The sequence below is a fragment of the Mustela erminea genome, chromosome 13 (assembly GCF_009829155.1).
Source record: "Mustela erminea isolate mMusErm1 chromosome 13, mMusErm1.Pri, whole genome shotgun sequence".
Taxonomy (NCBI): Eukaryota; Metazoa; Chordata; class Mammalia; order Carnivora; family Mustelidae; genus Mustela; species Mustela erminea.
Window position 1 is genome coordinate 2,658,799 of NC_045626.1, and position 21,162 is coordinate 2,679,960.

A 21,162-nucleotide genomic window follows, 5' to 3' on the forward strand; every position below is an offset into this window, starting at 1 on the left:
CGCACAAGGGTCCCTAGTGATTTCTCATTTAGTTTCCTAAACTTGTATTATTTTGTCCTTCTGAATTTATTTAACTAAATTACTGTCCCTCTCAGTGAGTAAGGTATCTTTGGGTCCTACACTGACCTTTCATTTACTTATTCAGCAGTTAATAATAATAATGTATAATGTCTTCAACATTTCCTGTGTGTTAAACATTGAACCTAGAATGCGTTACTTTAAACCTCACAGAATTACTCTACTGTAATTATCATAACCGTCATTTACATTTAAAAAGTGCAGTGGGCTGGGGACCAGAGAGGGGAAGATGGGTCACACAGCTGATCTGAGCCATGTGGCAGAACTTGGGTTTGATCTTGGGGAGTCTGACCTGGAAGCTTATGGGCCAGACCACCTCCCACAGCACCGTGATGCCCAACATGTGCTCGGCTCTGTGCTAGTGTGGAGACTCAGTGGGGAGAAGGCTTGTCCTCCAACACAGGAGGGGCAGGTGAAGAAGCCGTGCAGATGTGGGCTAGAGTGGGGCCATGGCCATGCGGAGAGCTGGCACAGCTCCTAGGGGTCAGCTGAGATGACAGGTGAGACCTCCTGTGTGTGGGTGGGGTGGGAACTGCTTGTGCGAGGCTCGAGATAAGAGTGAGTGTGTGTCTGCCTGGGCATGGAGCAGAGCTCACGGTCCTAGAGGGGGCCCGGGAGACTTGCCTGCAGCAGTGCGGGGGCTCAGGCGCTTGTAGGGGGAGTTTGGGCCTCATCTGCAGGGCACAGAGGCTGTGAAGGGTGGAAATCTCAGGCTGGCCCAGGTCTCTGTCTGGAATGCCCACTTCGGCTCGGGATAGGGGGTGCGTGGATTCAGGAGTGTATTGAGGGTGTGGGGGAAGGGGCTGGGTGTTGAGGAGGAGGGGAGAGTCGAGGGTGAGGCCGGCGGGATTTGTGGCTGGGTCTCCGCCCTCGGGGGAATCGCGCTCACCGAGGGTGCTGCCACATCCCCGTGTTCCGGACAGAGCCTCGAGCTCCCTAGAACACCGCGCCCGCTCTCGTCCATGAAGGTCACCACGTGCCTCCTTGTGCTTCTGGAAGCATCCTCCTGCTCTGCTGGTCCACTGCCAGGACATTGTTTTCTGTGTGTGGACGTGTTTCCCGTTGTGACTTCTGGGTGTCTCTAGCCCAAGCCTGCTTCGTTTCTTTGAGTTGTTAGGATCCAGTAAGTGGCCTGGTGCCCCATAAGCTCTCAGGAACTGGGATGAAACCTGTATTCAGTGGGACTCTGCTGGCCTGTGAGGCTGTCTGTGTGGTGCTCTCCCTGGCAGAGATGCAGGGGTGCACGTGGGTTCTTCTAGATCCCTTGGCTGTGCTCTCCCTTCCGGCTACCTGGCTGTCCAGCTGTCCGGCTGTCTAGCTGTCCGACTGACCAGCTGTCTGGCTTTCTGGCTGTCCGGCAGTCTGGTTCTCCATCCTGGGTGTTAGGTGTCCAGGTCTTGCCCCTACGGGACTCACTTAGGGCAGGAGGCTTGCACCCCCCTAGGTCCTCACAGGGAGCTGCTGCAGCAGGGCACGCTTCCGGAAGTGACTGTCCTGCTTTGTATGCGGTCACAGATGCAGACCCCAGGATCCTCACTTGGAGAAGGGATTTGTGAGTTGGAGCATTGACCCACAGAGTAAATTTGTCACAGATCCGGTAAGTTGTGGCATGCAGGCACAGGGAGTGTCTGAGAGGTGTGGCGGCAACCCCGCACCTCTGTGTTTACAGCTCGTGGGTCATTTATTTCTGTGTTCCCACGATTGCTTTGTAAAGTTTAGCTTCATACTATATTTTAGCAGCTTTTATATTGCCTCTTAAACCCTTCCCCACATCCCCTATAATGCATTTTGTACATTATGAATATGCGATTTTATTTTCTTAAAAACATTTTACCTTCACCACTTTTTTATCGATATGATCAAATTACCTTTTACAAAATCACATCTCAAAAAATGTAGAAGGCCTTTTTAAAGAGTAGCTTCAGACTGTTCTCTCTAGAGAAACACACACACATAGTGTTCCGTTGGAAATCTATTTTAAAACCCTCATCAGCAAGCCATTTTTATGCATAAACAATTAAATTATAATCTTGTCTGGCAAGTTCCCAGTTACAGCCTTGGACAAAGTTTGGGATACGGTGACAACAATACGGGTTCATTATGGGCAAACTGCGTTCAGATGGGGCCATCGTGTACGGATGTCCGTGGGGGTGGCGTGTTGTGCTGGGTCAGCAAAAGCACAGACGTGTGTTTGCTTTCCCCTCCACGCGCTGCCCGCTTCGTGCTCCTGCTGCTGGGACCCGACATGCTCTGGTCAGCACAAAGAGCTGACATTTATTCACACATTTTACAACACTAGTTATCTTTAGGTGGACGTGTTATTGTAGGGAAAGCTGGAGCAGCGAATCCCATGTGGTATGTGCTTGTCTGTCTGGGAGAGTCAAAGGCAGTTCGGGACAAAAGTGCATCTGCCTAGAGCAGAACAGTCTGTCGCCTTGTCCCACGGTGGTGTCCGCACGTGACCCGCTCCCCACTGGGGACCGAGAGGAGCGTGGAGAGACCGGCTGAGACCCTCTGGGCTCAGGGACGTGGGTGGGCGGAGGTTTTTCAAGGCGATTGCCAAGCCGGGGGGCCGGGGGGCCGCCCGCGGCTCCGCCAGCGGCTCTGCCAGCCTCCAACTGGGGCGGCCGCGTGGGGTGCATTTTTAAGTTCAGAGCTGCGATGACTGCATTCTTGTTCTTTTTTGGAAGAGAAGCAACGACCCTGTCTTAAATAGCAGTTTCTGCCTGCAGCTAAGAAGATCACAGAGCTCCGTGATGGGGCCGCAGATGGAGGAGGGCCAGTGGCTGGGACTCGCTCTCGGACCGTGGCTTTAGAGGTTCGCAGGAAACCCCGTTAGTGGACCGTGGGCGCCCAGAAGGGGCCGCTTCGTGGAACTTTCTCAAGTGGAGACCGTTTCGTTGACGCTAGGATTTCCTTAAGATAGCTGCGTTCAGGGCTTAAATAGTTACTACTGTTAGGGCATTTCCCCCGTTTCTGTGTTGATGTGTTTTCTCCTTGGTGATGGCTGTGCGGCTCTCCCCGGGACCTGGAGCAGGGCTGAGTTTTGAACGATGGGGCTGGGCGGAGAAGTGGAAAACAAAAGAGAAAGCGGAGCCTGTTCTGCTGACGGCAGCGCCTGTTCGCGTCCTGGCTTGCGAACTGCCCGGGCACGGCCGGGCCCTTTCGGCTTGGGTGAAGGCTTTCCGCTGGTTTCGGAGGGAGCCTGAGACGGAGACCTGTATGGTCTGGTTTTTGGGTTCTTGAGGGATGGCGCCCAGGCCTGCGCCCGGGCCGGGGGAGTGTGGGAACCGGGGCCCCCAGGAGTCCGGGTTGGGAGCAGGCACGCGGCCTGCTCAGCCGGCCCGGAGGGCTGCCTTGCTCGGTGTGCAGAGGCCGGAGCAGCCCCCGGAGAGAAAGGGGAGCGCGGTCCCCTCCCCGTGGACCGGCAGCCTCGCAGCCCGGCGCTCTGCGCACCCGGGACCCGCCGAACCCCTTCCTCCCGCCCGCGCTGGCGGCCCCGGCGGCGCACACGCCTGCTCCTCTCCGGGCAGCTCGCCGGGGCCCGCGGGCCACAGGGATGGCGCCGGCTGGTGTCCTGGACCGGGCAGCGGTTTGCGGTGTGCGGACGGCCGCACGGGTCTGGGGGCCGCTTCCCTGACCCTGGCCTCCTGGGTATGAGGAGAGGAGCCTGGGCTGGGAGGGTCGCCCCCCGAGAGCCACCTGGCTGGCTGACGGGGGACCAGGGCTCCTAATGGGGTGTCACCCCGGGCTCGTGCTGGGGCGCAGACCCCTGACCAGCCACGCCCCGCCCTCGGCGCCCGGGGGTGCTGAGCTCACGGTAGCGGAGCGCGAGGAGTGCAGCGGCCGCGGAGTGGGCACTGAGGGGGTCTGAACGAGTCTCCCCTGGAGGGGCTGCCTTCGTTTGCAGGTGACTGTGAGCTGCCACCTGCCGCCCCTACCTGGTGGAGCACCGGCGCTCCGTGGGCCCTTGCCTGTGTGGCGGCTTCGCGGCTGTCTCAGCCCCTCGGGCTGCAGAGCTGCCGACTCCGGTGGGCTTCGCCGACCGCCGGGAAGGCCAGTGGATGCTGTGGTTACTCAGAGCCTCCAATTTCCGGTGTTTTTTTCTTCGTAAAATTACTTATGATTCTTTGAACTCTAAGATCTTTATACCCAGATTAGATCCTTGAGCGAAATAGGAATACTAGGTTTCGTTCCGACTTCTCTACAGTGTTTCACATTCAGCGTCTTGCGGGGATGACATCAACCCGGGGTAGAGGGATGCACGCGGATCACTTGCCGTGTAACCCGTATATAGCAGCACATAGAGCCTTCCAGAGGTTGTGCCACGACCAAAACACCTTGAAAAGATGATTTAAATTATTTCAGTCGCCAGGAGGTGTTCTGGTTAACCTCATTTGTGCAATTTCACAGGCAGTTTTTATTTAGGCACTTTATTGGAGGCGTTGGTTTTGGGGGCTCTCTCGGCAGGGGATAACCCTGTGCCCCTGTTAGCCTCTAGAAGAAGGGTTACCTGCACATGGCTCTGCTTTCGGCCCGTTTCCAGACTTGGCTGCTCTGATCGTATTGGTTTCCTCCGGTGCCCTGTAACCCCACGACCACGGGGCTTTATCAAAAGGTGTTCCAAAATTTATAATTTTAAATAAGATTTCTACTAAACAAGATTTCTTCTAGATTTCTTTCTACTAAGCAAGATTTCTTCTTCTGTGGGAGGAGGTGTTTGGAGGAAGCAGGTGTGTCGTCTGTCCAGAGGGCATCTGTGACAGAGGGCTTCCGCACCCCTGCCTCTGAACCCCTCCTGGAGGGCAGGTTCTCCTGCGTTGTTCACTCTCCGTCCCGTTGTCAGCACCCTTCTCTGTGTCTCCTCCGGCGAAGGCATGTCAGGTTGCAGAACCCAGAGCAGACAAGGAGTTGCCGCCCAGGGTCTTTTGGGAGAGAACCTTTCATTTGGGAGCAGAAAATGTGTATTAGTACACTGCTTCAAAACCAGAAACCTATAGCTTCTTCATGTTTTATAAATTTTATAGTCCAGGTTCTTAATGTGTGTGAGGTTGTGAGTTTGTAAAAAGAGGGCTTCCTTTATATATGTCAGGGCTATTTTTAAAGAAAATCTGCCTATCTGGGTGCCTCTCGGTGCAAGTCTGAAGTCCTCCCCCCCTCCCCCCCAGGAAGACCCTCACAATCCCGGCTCCGTTTCTAATGCTCAGCGGTAAGAAGGCTCAGTAGACCATGTCCCAGGGAAGCTGTGGTGCCGCGTTGCTCCCTTTCTGACCCGCCGGAAGGCTGTTCTGGGAGATGCTCTCTCCCATCCTTTCTCATGGGCTCGCTGTTTTGCTTATTCTGCTTATCACAAGTCAGATGGAAATTCTTGTTTTTACTGCCAATAATTGCTTTCTGGTGTGTATCGTCTTGGGCCTCTCTGGCAGCTTCTAGGCATCGCGGTTGGCTTTCCCGACGCGTGGGTGATGGCTTGCCTGTGCCGGGCTCGGCGCTGGGCACCTCCCTTGTCCGGTTTGTCTCTGCCTGTGCACAGGGTGCCGGAAGCAGCCAGCCACCTGGAGGAGTGGCTCCGACAGGGCCCGCCCCTCGTCTCTGGAGCTGGGATGGGCATGAACCTGGCAGTGACGTGCATTGTGACGCCTGCTGTTGCCAGGGAGAGGTGTAGCCACCCTCCCTGGGAAGGCACCATGGGTATGTGACCTGTGCAGAGGGGTTGGGGGTGACTGCATGACACCCGGGGTCTAGAGGCTGTTCTGCCCTGGGACCCTCCAGCCGGAGCCGCGGTGCCCTTTGGGGGTTGGGCTGCGGTGGCGTTGCAGGAGCAAAAGCGTGGGACGGGGACGGGTGGTGGCGGGAGGGTCGGGCCTCTTCTAAGAGGTGGTGGTTCTGTGGCCCTGGGCACCGGCAGGCAGTGTCCGCAGGAGCCTCTGTGCTGGGCAGCCGGTCCTGAGCAGCGGGTTCCAGCCACAGACCTTGCACGAGCTTGGGGTGCGTCTGCCTCTGTCCCGAAGCCTTGTTTCCCCAACAGCTACACACGGCAGTATGTTTGCCAACTGCCTTTGGGGCTCACGTGTCCTGGGCACGGGCTGTGTCTCTGTGTCCCTTGCCACCCTCTCCCTGGTCCCTTCCCCGTGCTCCTCATTCGCACCCGCCCTCCGTGGTCTGTGCTGCTCACGCTGCCACAACCTCTTCTCCTCAGGGTCTCCCTACAGATGTGGGACCTTTCTGAGAAGAATGACTCTAGCATACGATCACATAAGGTTATTTATTGTAACGATTTAGCATACAGTTATCAATAATTGTTTAATTATCTCTCTTTCAGAGGAAAGCAGCTGCTGGTGTGCGTACTTGGATTTGTGTTGGTGTCTCCTTTGGGACTGGCTGGCTCTTTTTCAGGAGCGGGCCCGTCACTCTCCGTGGATGTTGCCGGGTCCCCGTGGGCACAGACAACCTCGTTCCTAAGATCTCTCGTGTCTTTTCTGTTCTAGGTGCTCTCCACTGCCTGCCATGGCTTCCAGGTAGGACATGCAGGTTGCCCTGGCAGGTGCATCTCTGCAGCTGGGAAGCAGAAGCCTCATCTGAAAATGGAGAGATAAGACAAGGTCCGGCCCGTGTGACAGAACGCCGCGCCTGCCCTGGCTGGGGAGCCCTGGTCCTGGAGATGGATCGCACTCGTGCGGCCGAGGTGGAGCTGAGAAGGGGCCCGAGCCCCACCGGGGCCAGCAGGAGCCCCGAGGTGGACGGAGACAAGGCCCTGAGCCACAGCTGCTGCATCTGTGGCAAGACCTTCCCCTTCCAGAGCTCCCTGTCACAGCACATGCGCAAGCACACGGGGGAGAAGCCCTACAAGTGTCCCTACTGTGACCACAGGGCTTCCCAGAAGGGCAACCTCAAGATCCACGTCCGCAGCCACCGCACGGGCTCCCTGACCCAGGGCCGCGAGCCTGAGGCCGGGGAGCTGCGTGCGTCCGAGGGCCTGGACGGCTGCACCAGCCCCACCAAGAGCACCTCCGCCTGCAACAAGATCCTCAACGGGGCCGCCCCGGTGGACGACAGCAAGATCCTGCTGCGCAGCAGCAAGAAGGAGGCTGAGGGGGCTGCCAGCGCCCCGGACGAGGGCAAGGCGGCCGCCCAGTGCTCCTTCTGCAAGTGCAAGTTTGAGCGCAAGAAGGACCTGGAGCAGCATGTGCACCAGGCCCACAAGCCCTTCCGGTGCCGGCTGTGCAGCTACATGACGTTGCGGGAGGAGTCCCTGCTGAGCCACATCGAGAAGGACCACATCACCGCGCAGGTGCCCAGCGGGGCCGAGGCCTACGTGGAGAACGGCAAGCCCGAGCTGACCCCCGGGGAGTTCCCCTGCGAGGTGTGCGGCCAGGCCTTCAGCCAGACCTGGTTCCTGAAGGCTCACATGAAGAAGCACAGGGGCTCCTTTGACCACGGCTGCCACATCTGTGGCCGGAGATTCAAGGAGCCGTGGTTCCTCAAGAACCACATGAAGGCGCACGGGCCCAAGACCGGGAGCAAGAGCAAACCCAGGAGCGAGCCGGACCCCATCGCCACCATCAACAACGTGGTGCAGGAGGAGATGATCGTGGCTGGCCTGTCCCTCTACGAAGTCTGCACCAAGTGCGGGAACCTGTTTACAAACCTGGACAGCTTGAACGCGCACAACGCCATCCACCGCAGGGTGGAAGCCGGCCGCTCGCGGGCCCCGGCAGGGGAGGGCGCGGTGCATGGCGGCGCCCCGGACCCCCAGCAGCTCTTCCTTCGGTGCCTCAACCTGCGGCCTGCGGTGGCCAGCGCGCCCGCCCGCGGGCAGGCGGGGCGGCGGGTGGCCGAGCTGGACCCGGTCAACAGCTACCAGGCCTGGCAGCTGGCCACGCGGGGCAAGGTGGCCGAGCCCGCCGAGTACCTCAAGTACGGGGCGTGGGACGAGGCGCTGGCAGGGGATGTGGCCTTCGACAAGGAGCGGCGCGAGTACATCCTGGTGAGCCAGGAGAAGCGCAAGCGCGAGCCGGAGCCGGGCGCGCAGGGGCCCCCACGCAAGCGGGCGGGTGTTCCCGGGGACCCCCTGCCCGGGCCCCTGGACCCCAGGCCGGCTGCCCGCCCCAGCCGCCGCGCCGCCGCCCCCGCGGGCCACGGCAAGTCGTCCGAGTGCTTCGAGTGCGGCAAGATCTTCCGCACGTATCACCAGATGGTCCTGCACTCGCGGGTGCACCGCCGCGCGCGCCGAGACCGCCACGGCCCTGGGGAGCGCGCGCCCCGTGCGCGCTGCGGCTCGCTCAGCGAGGGCGACTCGGCCTCGCAGCCCAGCAGCCCGGGCTCGGCCTGCGGGGCCGCCGCTGACTCCCCGGGCTCGGGCCTGGCCGACGAGGCTGCAGACGAGAGTGGAGAGGACGGGGCGGCGGACCCTGCGGCAGGTGAGCACGTGCACTGGGCTCAGAGAGTGAGGGCCCCAGGAGCTCCGTACCTGGGTGACCAGCGCCCAGGTAGCCCCGGCTCGGGAGCCCTGTGCCCAAGTGGTCCATGTCCGGATGTCCCGGAGCCCAGGGATCCCAGCCCCGGGAGCCCCACAACCAGGGAACACAGGTCCAGGTAGCTCTGTGCTCCCTTAGCCCTACCCAAAGTATCCCTGAACAGTGCCCAGGGAACCCGTGCCTACATAGGGGCCCTGGTGGCCCTCTGACCGGTAGCCCTCAGCCCAGGCGGCCCAGGCCCAGGAGACTCGCAGGGGGGTGGCCTTGGGTCCGGGTAGTACCCACATAACCCAGGCCCAGGCTCAGCCCTGCACCCTGGAGGTCTGGTTTCCCAGGCCCAGGTAGACCCTGCAGCCCGGGTGGCCCCCCGAGGTGTCAGGCAGCCGGTACATACTTCGAGCTCAGGCTGGTGGGTGCAGGCACAGGTGCCTGTCCACGCCACTTCACGTTCCTTTCTCGCTAATTTGCCCAGATGTGTTTGCATTAATTAACAACTTTGGTCTGCTGAATTCATGTTTTCTCTGGGATATCAGTCATTTCTGAGCAAAGAACAGGTGATGGGACACCAAGGCGTGCCCTCCTCTTTCTCCGCAGTCCCAGAGCCTGTGCCCTCCCCAGGCGGCACGCGCATGTGCGCATGCACACACACACACCCCCACACCCTTGCCTCTGCTCTTCTCCTTCGCACCAGGCAGCCGAGGAAAGGAGTAACTTCCAGTCGGTGTGCTCTTCTAATTAATCTCCTCGGGTTCAAGTAACCCTGTGGGTTTAGGGACGGCTCATTGGAACAGATGGCTTTCCAAACAGCAGCTCTGTAAATATTTAAAGATGCTTTGCTGACTTTGTTTTCGTCATTTTCCTACTTTTTAGACATCTTAAGCGTTTTGATATTTTAATTATTATTTTTTGTTTCGGGTAATTCTTTTTAGTAGAAAGGGTTGTTCCAGTGACAGAACTTGTGACTTTCCCTGCATCCCTGGGAGTGTTTTTCTCTTCTCCCTGGAGACCGGCTCGTGGGTGTTGCTTTTACCTGAAAGTCCTGTGGTGTAGAAACCCAGGAGCTTCAGGAGGGCTCTTTACAGTTGGTAGTGAAGAAAACAACACGCCTGCACTCCTCCAAAGCAAAATCTGCGTCCTTTTTTTCCTTCTGAGGGGCCGAGCCTGTTCTCTGGCACAGGGTTCATTATAGGTTTATCTGTGTGTCATGTGTGTCATATGAGAGTGTGCTGCTCAGATGTACCGAGTCAGTAACAGTGTGGAAGAGAGTTGTTTCTCGAGTCCTGTAGAGCAGCCCATGCCGACCCCTGCATACACCTCGTAAGGATCCGTCCGAGACGAGCAGTGGCACGCTGCACGCAGACCCTTGTTTCCCGTTTCATTTCTGACTAACCTGTGGGGAGGAGCAGAACACGCTCCTCTCTGAAAACAAACCACCGCTCCTTCTCCGAGTCGTCCTAAAACCTGGGCCACCCAGCTGCGACCTTTGGTTGGCGTTTTTGAAGATTAATTCTTGGTTTTTCTCTTTTAAAAGTTTTGAAAATAATGGATTCTACTGATGATATTCCAATAGCACTATAACTGTTTTTGGAGTGCGTTGGATGATACTAGGTTAGAACTAAGTCTTTTTTCTGGAGGTTGGTATTTTTAATATTTAAAAAAGCTCTTGAGCCTTTCCCTCATCTGTGGTGACGGTTACATGATTAATAATCTAATTCATTCGTCCTTTGAAAATGTTGGAAAGATTGAGTGATTTTCACTCGACATTGAAGTTCACTGTTTTCATCTTAGATTCATCAACTTTGAGATCATTGTTTCCCTCCTAATGACATTATATGTATTTTCTATATGTGATCTTTTTTTTTTTTTTTGAGAAACCTGATATATCAGATGTTTCTGTAACAAGTTCATGTGTTCATGTCCTAGTTCAACAAGTTGACAGTAGAATCAACAGAATGTTCTAGCTCCTTGAGAGACCAGAAACGGAAATTTAGGTCATGACAGTGGCATAAAGTGTTGAAGAACATTGTGGGTCTGCATGGGTACCTTTTGTGGCTCTGAGGAGCAGACTCTTTCCTCCAAAGACTACAGACTTGGCAAGCCCAGCAGGCCCTCAGTGGTCCAGTGTGGGCAGTAAACCACAGCTTCATGGGTGTTCTTTGAGGAGTGACACGTGCGTTACAGTCCACGTGAACCCCACAGACACTCCTGTTCTCGGGGTTTGGCTAAAGACTTCGGAAAAGCAAACGAGTATTTTGAATCCCGTTTCTCGATCTGCAGTGTGCCTTTGCTACTCCTAACAGAGGAATTACGTCTTACACATACAGGCACCGTACCATGCTTAAGAACTTCGGTGGGGTGGCCGGCCAAAATTGTTAGAGGAAATACATGGAGTGTGAGATCAGAGCCGCACACGGTAGGTCCCACAAGATGAATGTGCCTTCTGGTGGAAGCAAAGTCGACATTACGATTCTGTCTTCGTGACCCTTCGCAGCAAGCCCCCATTGTGCCGTAATTTTACCCAGAGATTTTTTTGACAACCAGGAATGGATTTGAATGCTGCTTTTGGCCCTGGAGAAACTGCATTATCAGATTAATTAAAAGAACTCCTCTCCCCATGAAAGCCATGTGCTTGTTTGAAAAGCTCTGTCACATTCCCTTTATTTCCATGGAAAACTGGGTCCTGGCAGCCCTCCTTACTGACCAAAAATGGTAGAAGAGCAACCTGTGAATAAAAATCAAGTATCAAATGTGTTCCTGAGCTGGATCTCAGCCCTCCACTGAGACAGTGACGTAGCCCTGGCAGAGAAGGGGCACTTTCGGAGCTCACGAAAAAAGGAAACCTTTGAGTTAGGGAAGAGAGAAGTGTTGAGACGGGAGGCAGTTCAGGTTTATAAAATGAGCGTTTCCAACACAAAGCAGAGTCCGGGCACTCTGAGGTCACTCTGGGGATGAGGAGTGCTGAACAAGACACCCAAGTGGGTTCTGCCCAAACAGCTTGGGGACAGCTCCAGAATGAGGGACCACTGTTGAGCGTGTCTTGGACAGGCTGGTTCACAGCCCGAGCCATCGTGAGGAGCACCTTTGGGTGGCCTCCCTTATCTGGGGCCATCACGGTGTGTCTTCCTGCCTTCGGGCAAAATGCCAAGGACCCCCATTCCCACCGTTTGCATATAGTTTCTGCGAAGACTTACGTGACTACCTACCTCTGTGTGGCCCACTTGGTGTTCTCCACACGGCTGTCACACCCAGCCCACCTTCTGGTGAGCCTGCCTCTCGGTACGTCTTCGCATACTCGGTGCAGCTGGACGGATGGCAAAACCACGCGTTCTAGATGAAGTCCTGTGAGATCGCACATCCTGGCTTCCGGCCCACTAAAGTGTCAGACCTGCTGCACGGAGAGAGGAACAGGGTCTTAGAACAAGGGCCACAGTGTGATGCGCAGTTCGGAGAATTGAGGAGAGCGTTCCCAGCACTGAGCGGTATCAGGGAATGGACAGACAGTTGAAAAAAGAACAGGATTTCCTTCCGGAAGCCCCGGTTGCCTGGCCCACTCTGCTGGTCGCCCCCCGCCCCCCGCAGGCCAACAGCCTCATGCATCGCGGCTCTGTCCTTTCCATCTTACGGCAGGAGGATGCCCCGTCTCTCCTGCACGCACGCCCCGACACTGTGCGACGGGCAGCCGCGGTGCTGCTGGGGCGGCGGAGGAGGCCCCCTGTGCTGGGGCAGAGGTCGGGGAGGAGGGCCCCCCTGTGCTCAGGGAGGGGCGGGGGAGGAGGGCCCCCCTGTGCTCGGGGAGGGGCGGGGGAGGAGGGCCCCCCTGTGCTCGGGGAGGGGCGGGGGAGGAGGGCCTGCTGTGCTGGGGCAGGGCCGCGGAGGTGCAGCAGGCGCTCTTTCCGCTTCTCAGAGCGCAGATGGTCCTCAGGACGGCTCGGGGAGAGCACGTTCTTGGCCGTCCACCCGTTGTCCCGGGGTTGCGGGAGAACCTAGCTAACCGGTGCTGGTCCGGGGCAGCTGGGCCTGCTGAGACGGGGAGCTCTGACGATCGCTTGTCTCAGGGTTTGCTTCAGTGCAGAGCAGAAGGAACTCACTGTGCTTCTGGCCAGATCCACTCGAGATGCGTGTCCTGAGCGGCGAAGCTGGGACCCGCGTTGCAGACCCCGCGTTTTCTGGCCACCACACGGACGGAGTGAGCGGGAGGGACCGTGGCATCGGCCCCACCCAGGGGCTGAGCGTGAGCCGGCGTGTCCGGGGTGGGGGTGTGGATGGGAAAAGGGAGAAAGGAGGGTGGACGGGAGCCCCAGGTACAGACCGGCGACAGGTTATTGTCTGCCTCTGCGGGGAGGGACAGCCAGTATGTCTGGGGATGCTTCCATCCTAGCATCACAGCCTTGCCGGACGGGGCTACAGCAGGTGGTCCTTCTGAGCGGGGGCCTGGCTGGTCGGCGCCCTCTGTCCTGGGTGAGCCCGCGGAACTGGTGACAGGACTCCTCCGGTCCAGCTCCTGAGCTGCGGGCAGGTCGCTCCGGTTTGCCTTGTCCAGGTTCTCTGCCGCTCCGGCGACCTAGGGGTTGCCATCAGCAGTACCAAATAAACGTCCACACGGGCCGATGCCCGGTCGGGAGGGCCCTGGGGCACGCCCCGCCGGGGGAGTCAGGTGCCAGGCCGGAAACCTGGGACGCGCTCTGCCGCGTGGCGGGTGCCGGGCCCTGTTCCCAGCAGTGCCGGGTCATTCCCTTCTCCCTGGAGCTGGAGACGATGGCAGAGCCGGGCTGTTGCGGGTTCCGGAAGAGCGTCCTGGAACGCCCGGCCGTTCCAGCTCCGTGGAGCAGAGGCAGCTCTCGTTGTTGGTGTCAGAGAACGGAGGTGGAGCTGGAAACCCTCCTCGTCATGTCTTGTCTGGTGGGAACACGCCGGGCAGGTCTTCGGAAAAGCGGCTCAGGTGTACTTGGCTGTTGGAAGCAGAGCGCCCTGTGGTCTCAGCCCGCGTCTTAGCGGCCAGGACCTGAGTGCATCAGCGCTGGTGACACGTCCACCCGCGAGGGGGCCTGTTCCCGCGCAGCCAGCACCCCGCTACGCGCTCCGAATTACTGGAGGACGTTGAGTTACGACGAGAGTACGGTTGTTGGTATTTTGATTTTTCCGATGTGGGTGTCTGCATGGCCTGTAGGCTGATGTCCGCTTGAGCAGAATGACGCGTCCCCTGACCTCCAGAGCGAATTTACTGCGGCGTGAACAGCGTCAGACTCTGGAGACGAGATGCTGGGGTTTTCTTCGTTTCACCGAGACACACATATGGGCACCCGGCCCCGGCGAACGTTTGGGTTTGCTGGCATCATTCACGCGCTTGGTTTCATCTCTCTCCTTTTACTTCGTCGTAGGAGACAGGATCGCAGGATTTTAGAGTCGGAAGGGAGTCTGTCCCGGTTTCGTCAGGGCAGGGACTGGGTTATAGGAATTATTCTGGTTTTCCAGAAGTGGGCAGCGTGTGTTGCGGAGGGCAGCCCGGTCGGCAGATGCCAGGTCGTGAGTCACCTTTGCACTCAGGGGCAGCGTGCTGTTCACTCTGGAGCTCCACAAGTGTCCAGTCCCCCAGTGGCCGTGGGGGGCCGCGATGTCCCCGCTCGGGCTGTCCTTGCCGCGCTCCTCGGGTGCCTGGCCTGTGGTCGGCGTCCTGTGGGCACGGCTCTTGTCGGCTCCTGATCCGAGCTGGGGCCTCAGCGTCCGGTTTCCAGCCTTGGAGAGGGTCCCTGTGCTGCCCTGTCGCTCGAGGCACAAGGTGGCCTGGACCCCATGCGGGGCTCTGGATCCCCAGTTCTGCCTGGAGGCTGGCTCCGAGGGTGGGGTGGGGTGGAGACCGGGCGTCTGTCACGCGGGAGCCTGTTTGGGGTGGGCACTCGGGGCGTCCTCTCCCGGCAGAATGATCTGCGTCCCTGCATTCTAATAAACATGGACGCGCTGGGTCTGTAGAGAGCCTTAGCTGATGTGTAACCACTTTTCCACCTCCTCTGCCTTTGGTTCACGTCCTGAATTCTGTTGTTTCAGTCCTTGTCCTGCGGGATGCAGTTTTTCTCGCTCTGCTGTAGGCATGATGCTGGCCGTGGTTTCTGGCACCATCCTGGGTTTCAGTGTCCTCTTTGTCATTTTGTCACGAAGAAGGGCTCTTGGTCTTCTCCGCTTCCGACTTGAGCTTGTTCCTCCTGACGTGAAGTGGAAGGGGCCCTCTTTATGGATTCTGTGCATCGACGGGATAGAAGTCCGTCCGGTTCTCCAACCCAGGCCCTGTGGGGGGTGGTCTGCGGGGAGGCCTGGGTCTCACCAGGTCTGGGAACATCCGCAGGGGGTCCGCGGGGAGGCCTGCATCGTGCCCAATCTGGGAGTGTCTGCCAAGCAGGCTGACCTGGTTTTGCTTCTGGACAATCCGCATTTGCTCATTGGGGTAAGGTAGTTCCAGGTCAGCTCTGTAGGAGGGGGTCACCCAGTCAGTGGGGGCGGCTTCTGCTGGCGTGGCATCGCCCTGAAGATGTTGCCTGTCGCAGGGCCGTCCTAGATGTGGGCCAGGCATTCCTGCTGCATCTGCACACCTGCCAGTTCCTTATCCTCTGAGGTGGTGATGTGGCACCTGTCACCGCGTCCCCTTCTTCACACGGTTTCCAGGTATTTGTTGGAGGCCGGGCGCCCGTCAGGTAGCTAGTGGAGGCACGCTGTTCTTGTGCAGGCCTTCTGGGACCACGGTCCGCTGTTGCTCCTTCGCCGCACCCCGCATGCCTCGTCCAGAACCCCCATGTGCCCTCTGTGTGGCCTGAGTGTGCCCTGGACCTGGGAAGCCCCTCTCGGCCCCCGTGGCCAGTCCTCCCGGAGCCCGCGTGCGTCACTCCCGCTCCGTACCAGGACCCTCCCGTACCCCGTGTCCTCTTTACCTCCCGTGCCTGCCGCTGTTGTGATCTCACTGAGGGTAAGGGTTTGCCTCGTTCAGCCCGGCTGCGCCATGGCCTGCACGACTCCAGCCGTGGCTGCCAGCCGCCCTGGACGGAGCAGGAGCGCCTCGGGTTTGCAGTGAGCGTCGCTGAGATCTGTCCCCCGTGGGGGAACGTGTGCTTGCCGGCTTCAAGAGGCCCGTGGCCCATGATGGTGGTGTGGACGGACAGTGGGGGTTCGGATGAGAGCGGATACTCATATCATCCTGTGCCTGAGCTTTGGAATCCTGTGCACATGGCCCAGCACACAGGCCTCTTGGCACGGCAGGAGTTGGCTGCTTCTGGGGCCACTTCCCAGCCAGTGCCAGACTTGGGATCAGCTTGGGACTTTGTGTCTCTCAGGACTCCCGGGAGTCGCTTGTATGCAGGGGAGCAGAAGTGGGCTGGGCCTGTCCCATCCCCAGTGCCGGAGGACACACAGCCCATGCTCCCCCAGACCCGGCATCTCAGGAAGCAGGGACTGAGGTCACCATGTGGTTCCCACCTCCCTGCTTGTGTCCCCAGCAGTTGCCAGTCAGCACAGTTGGTGGGCACAGCGCCCTTGGCCCGGCCCTTCCCGGGGCCATCCTGTGAGTGCAAGTGGTGACTCGTCAAAACACTGCTCACCCGTGTGGCCCGGGACAGGCAGGGCCCTCCCGTTCCCCCACGGTTCCACCAGGGAGCCACGGTTGTCTGGAAGGCCCCGGAAGAGGACGGCCCAGAGCCTGCGGCGGGGAGCCTGCCCGTGGGCCCTGGGTTCTCCCGTTCAGCCTTCTCCTTGGCAGTCTGAGCGCCCCGGGCAAGCTGAATTCCTCAGTGAGTTAGCCTCTCCTTCTCCAAGCACTTAGCCTTCATTTGGTGATTGTTTTGTATGCCCCTCTCTGGCACAGAATCATAATATTTCATTTATAAGTTTAGTTTTTTTCTTTCTTTTTGATGTTCCTTAATATCCTGTGTGCTGGACCTAATCTGAGGCCATTTCTGAGTGAAACCTTTGTGGGCTGCTGATAGCATCAGGATTTGCATAACCGATTTGCATAAGCCTTTGGGTCTTCAGGCAGACTGCGGTTTTAGATTTTTTTTTTTTTTTAAGATCTGTATTTTACTAGAATTAAAAAGTGAGGCATGGTCTTCTCCGGATGAAGGTCAGAAGGTCACAGTTTCCTTCCTGGGGTCCTACCTGATTCTGCGGGAGGCAAGGACAGTCCTTTCCATTTGCAGGATGTCTCTGCTCCAGTTGTATTTACAAAGGCAGGCTGTTGATTTGAGATGAGTATTTTCAGAGATTAGTAAGGCATTTGGAGTTCCAGTCTTGTAAAAGTGTGCCCCATCCGAGTCTTAATCGTGTTCTTTCTTCTGACTCAGAATACTTACTTCCAGCCCCGTCTGTGACCTCACCGGTTCTTCAGATCCCCGATGTAAAGGGGTCACTGAGTGGTCCCCTCTGAGGGGTCGGCCCTCCTCCCAGGATCTGGCGCGTGCGTGCCTGTGACACAGGCCCAGGGGCCGTCAGCTTCCTCCTGGGTCACAAGATGAGGCTGTTCGGCGCGTGAGCGGCGTGGGCATAGCTTGTTAATTGGATTGGACACCTGGAGAACGTTGTGATACGGAATGGATGATCATCTCCAGTCGTCCCTTCTGGTTACCGTAGTTCCTTTGATATAAGACTTGTTTAGGATATTGCTGGTTTTTGAAACACTGATGACAACACAGTCCATGGCATAGGACTTCTGCAGAGGGTTTTGGCCTCAGATTAGAAATTGATAGTGGGGTGGCTTGAACATTTCCACTTTAAGGAGACGTCAGGTACCGTGTTTTCAAAAATGATGCAGTGTGGTAGAAGGGTCGGCACTTGGAAACAAGGCGTAAACACTTAGGAGTCGTTTTTATCGCGAACCTCCTTCACGTGTGGTGAAGTTATCGGTGAGAGCCTCAGGGAGCAGTTCTGTGTGTCACCAAGAGACGACTCGCAGGGTTCCTGAAGTTTAGGTGTTAAGGGAATTGTGAAGTTCTGACAGCAGATTTTGGGAACTCTGAACAGGAAGGTTCTGGTTAGGTTCTCTGCAGAGTGTCTGCAGTTTCCATGGTGATAAGCCTACACACACAGCTTAGAAACAAATTCTTGATACTGTTTCGAAACCCAGTTATAAAAGGGCATCATGCTTGCAAGTTAGTTACGAACAGATAAAATTGCTTTTGCAGAACTGCCTGGCGAGCCCGCCACCCTTGGCAGACCTTAGAGTCTCGTACCTTCTCAGTAGCCTGTGCTCTGAACATTTCTTTTCCATTCTAGGTCAGGGTTGCATAGCCAACCTGCCTGCCTGCCTGCCTTGCTTCCTTCCTTCTCCCCCAATCTTGAGTTTAAGATTTTTTCCTTCGAATTTTGAGATCCAGTTTTAAGGGGGGGTGTTTGCTGTGGCACACCTGTGAGGGGCAGAGCACATCTGGGTGGGGTGGGGCCCTGGGGGGACCTTCCGTGGCCCACCAGCCCGCCGCTGCTGGTCTCCTTCCCTCGAGCTCTTTGCTCCTTTCCCCCTCCCCTTCCAGTCAGGCGGGTGAAGGGCCGTGTGGAAACCGGGCATCACATAACATCAAATAGGTGCCCCACACGGTGAGTCATGGTGCTGGGGAGCAGTGGACCCCGGGGCTGTGGGTCTGATCGCGGAGGACACCTGTGCTTGCCTTCTTTCTTCTGTCCCGGGGCTGAGACAGGATCCCAGGTTGCGGCCACTGGCCATAGAAACTCCAGGAATGGAGCGCCCTTTGAGCCTCCTCCTGGGAGAGCCCGTCCCTCTGCCCTGGATGCAAGATGAACTCCTCACGTCTCTGCTCCTCCTGGTGCCCTTGGTGGGGAGGAATATCTCTGGGGCAAGGTCAGGGACCCTGGACCTGGTTTTCTTGCCTTAGAACCGCTCACCCCACACTCCCCAGGCTCTCCCTCCTCCCGAGGCTGCCTCCCTGACCCTGTGTCCCTCCCGGGCCCAGCAGTGGGAGGTGGCGGAGGAGGAGCAAGCACACGGCCGGGGCCAGACCGTGCCAGGCCCATGCTGCTGAGTTTAAACTTCTGCCCCTCCTCCTCCTGAAAGTCGGCAGGTCTCACGAACGCTCGCCAAGTGCAGCTGATCCGCGGTGTCCGAACGTGCGCGTGAGAAACCGTCCTCCTCGACCGTCCTCCCTCGTGGGCTGGAGACACTTGGGTTCTTGTCCGCTTCAGACCCTTCAGGTGTGTTTACATGTGTCCGTAGATCCGCGTCTGTGCATGTTTCTTGTTTGGACACCTGATGAGATTATCCTGTTTGTTCTGTTCTGAAAGTTGCTTTTTCTATATAATGTCTCGGAAATCGTCCATGTGGATAAAGGAATCTGCTTCCCTCTCGAGCCATCTGAAAATGAAGTACGATCGTAATTCATTTGCCTGTTGACGGACCTTGACGTTGCTTCGTTACAAATAGCGTTGCTTGTAGCTGCCGGTAACAGGGACCGTTGAGAACGCTTGGGAGTTTGCCGAGACCTGTTTCGGTACCAGACGGCTGGTTTGGGGGTTTGCATGTGTTCTGTTTCTGTGGGTACCACCAGGCGGGCCCTGATTGTCCCCATGTCCACCGGCAGCTCGCGAGTATGGCCGTGGGCCCACGCCTTCCAGGGCGCCAGGATCATAAATCCCCTGCACTCGCCCAGCGGAAGGCAGAGAATGTTCTGCGTGTGTCTCTGCCGGACTTCACCTCTTCCCGGCTCCTGTGAGAGTGAGTGCGCTTGCAGGATCGCCGGCCGTTGGCATTTCTCGAGGGATTCACCTGTTCGTGCCCTTGGTCCATTTTTATAATGTGGTGTTTGTCCTTTTCTTATTAATTAACAGGAACTCGGTACATCGTGCGGATGAATCTTGTTTGGTTTACTTTCCTCTCACTTTGTGTTGGGCTGCGTGAAGTCTTCTGGCACACAAGCTCTAAAAAGTCAGAACTGTTCATTTTTCCATCATGGTTTTTACCCAGGACTTAGGCATTCCCGGCCCTACTGTTCGGATGTTCTCACCGAGTGAAGTGAGTTTGCTTTATTCCGTGTGCTTAGTCGATGTTGCATGAATCCACGTGGCACTTTCGGCAGATCCTGTGAGGTGTTTTTAATTTTTTCCGTTATTGCTATCCCGTTTCCCCAGCATCATTTTATTTCAGCGTCTTATTTCTGCTGATTTGAAGCAGCAGCCTCGCCACGTACAGGCCGTGGGCCAGCGTCTTCCCCCGGGCGCCGGAAGGCTGCAGATGTTCCTTTTCACATCCAGTCGAGGTTCCGAGGTTCCGAGGTTCAGGAGACTTTCATGCCGACAATCGTGTCAAAGCCAACCCGTGAGTCCTGGGTCAGTGCTGGTTCCGTTGCAGTGTTCGAGGGGGTCAGTGCTGGTTCCGTTGCAGTGTTCAGGAGGGGCAGTGCTGGTTCCGTTGCAGTGTTCAGGAGGGGCAGTGCTGGTTCCGTTGCAGTGTTCAGGTGGGTCAGTGCTGGTTCCGTTGCAGTGTTCGGGCGGGTCAGTGCTGGTTCCGTTGCAGTGTTCGGGAGGGTCAGTGCTGGTTCCGTTGCAGTGTTCGGGAGGGGCAGTGCTGGTTCCGTTGCAGTGTTCAGGCGGGTCAGTGCTGGTTCCGTTGCAGTGTTCGGGAGGGGCAGTGCTGGTTCCGTTGCAGTGTTCGGGAGGGGCAGTGCTGGTTCTCTTGCAGTGTTCGGGCGGGTCAGTGCTGGTTCCGTTGCAGTGTTCAGGAGGGGCAGTGCTGGTTCCGTTGCAGTGTTCGGGCGGGTCAGTGCTGGTTCCGTTGCAGTGTTCAGGAGGGGCAGTGCTGGTTCCATTGCAGTGTTCGGGCGGGTCAGTGCTGGTTCCGTTGCAGTGTTCAGGAGGGGCAGTGCTGGTTCCGTTGCAGTGTTCGGGCGGGTCAGTGCTGGTTCTGTTGCAGTGTTCAGGAGGGGCAGTGCTGGTTCCGTTGCAGTGTTCAGGAGGGGCAGTGCTGGTTCCGTTGCAGTGTTCAGGAGGGGCAGTGCTGGTTCCGTTGCAGTGTTCGGGCGGGTCAGTGCTGGTTCCGTTGCAGTGTTCGGGCGGGTCAGTGCTGGTTCCGTTGCAGTGTTCGGGCGGGGCAGGAAGCCGGGAGAGGAGAGGAGGAGAGAATGGGGCGTGCGCTGTGCACCCTCGAGCGGCGGCTGGGCTCTCTGGCGCCCGGGCAGTCCTGAGAAGTCCTGACCTTCCCCTTCATACCCACGCTGTGCTCCGGCTACTCCCCACCCTCACCCGCCTCAGGAGGGCCTCGAGCGGGGCTCAGGGAGGACCTCTCTGCAGCCTGCCCCGAGACGATGAAGGGAGCCCGGCCGGGTCCCGCAGGTGGACGGTTGCTCGCGTGCATGGGGCCTTCAGTGGCACAGGGTCCCAGAGGCCCCGTCCCGTGACCGCCTGCCATTATGGGCTTCTCCTGCATTGGCTGTGGAGAGTCTCCACTTGGCAGTGAATTAATGACGCTGCATATAAATGAAAAATAATTTTTCTCTCCGTGTGTGATGTTCACGTGTTCTTGCATCACTTACCTGTTCCAGGCCGGGGGTCTCACTCGCTCTGTGCTGCTTTTGAGGTAATTTATTCAGATCATGTGTTTCGCATAAGAGAATAAGTTGAGTCACTAGAC

The 21,162-nt window shown here is 57.5% G+C and overlaps 1 protein-coding gene across 4 annotated transcripts in view; it reads left to right on the plus strand.

Moving 5' to 3' along the window:
- The window catches only part of ZNF516 (zinc finger protein 516), a 111,897-nt gene that overhangs the window by 39,130 nt on the left and 51,605 nt on the right, over positions 1-21,162 (plus strand). For 3 of the 4 annotated variants that reach the window (XM_032309158.1, XM_032309159.1, XM_032309161.1), the window contains exon 2: positions 6,567-8,498. In XM_032309158.1, coding sequence (XP_032165049.1) covers positions 6,740-8,498 — 1,759 coding nt within the window. In that variant the 5' untranslated portion in view covers positions 6,567-6,739. Of the gene's footprint in view, positions 1-5,699; positions 6,067-6,566; positions 8,499-21,162 lie in introns of those variants that run through there. The other variant, XM_032309160.1, reaches the window with a different exon arrangement.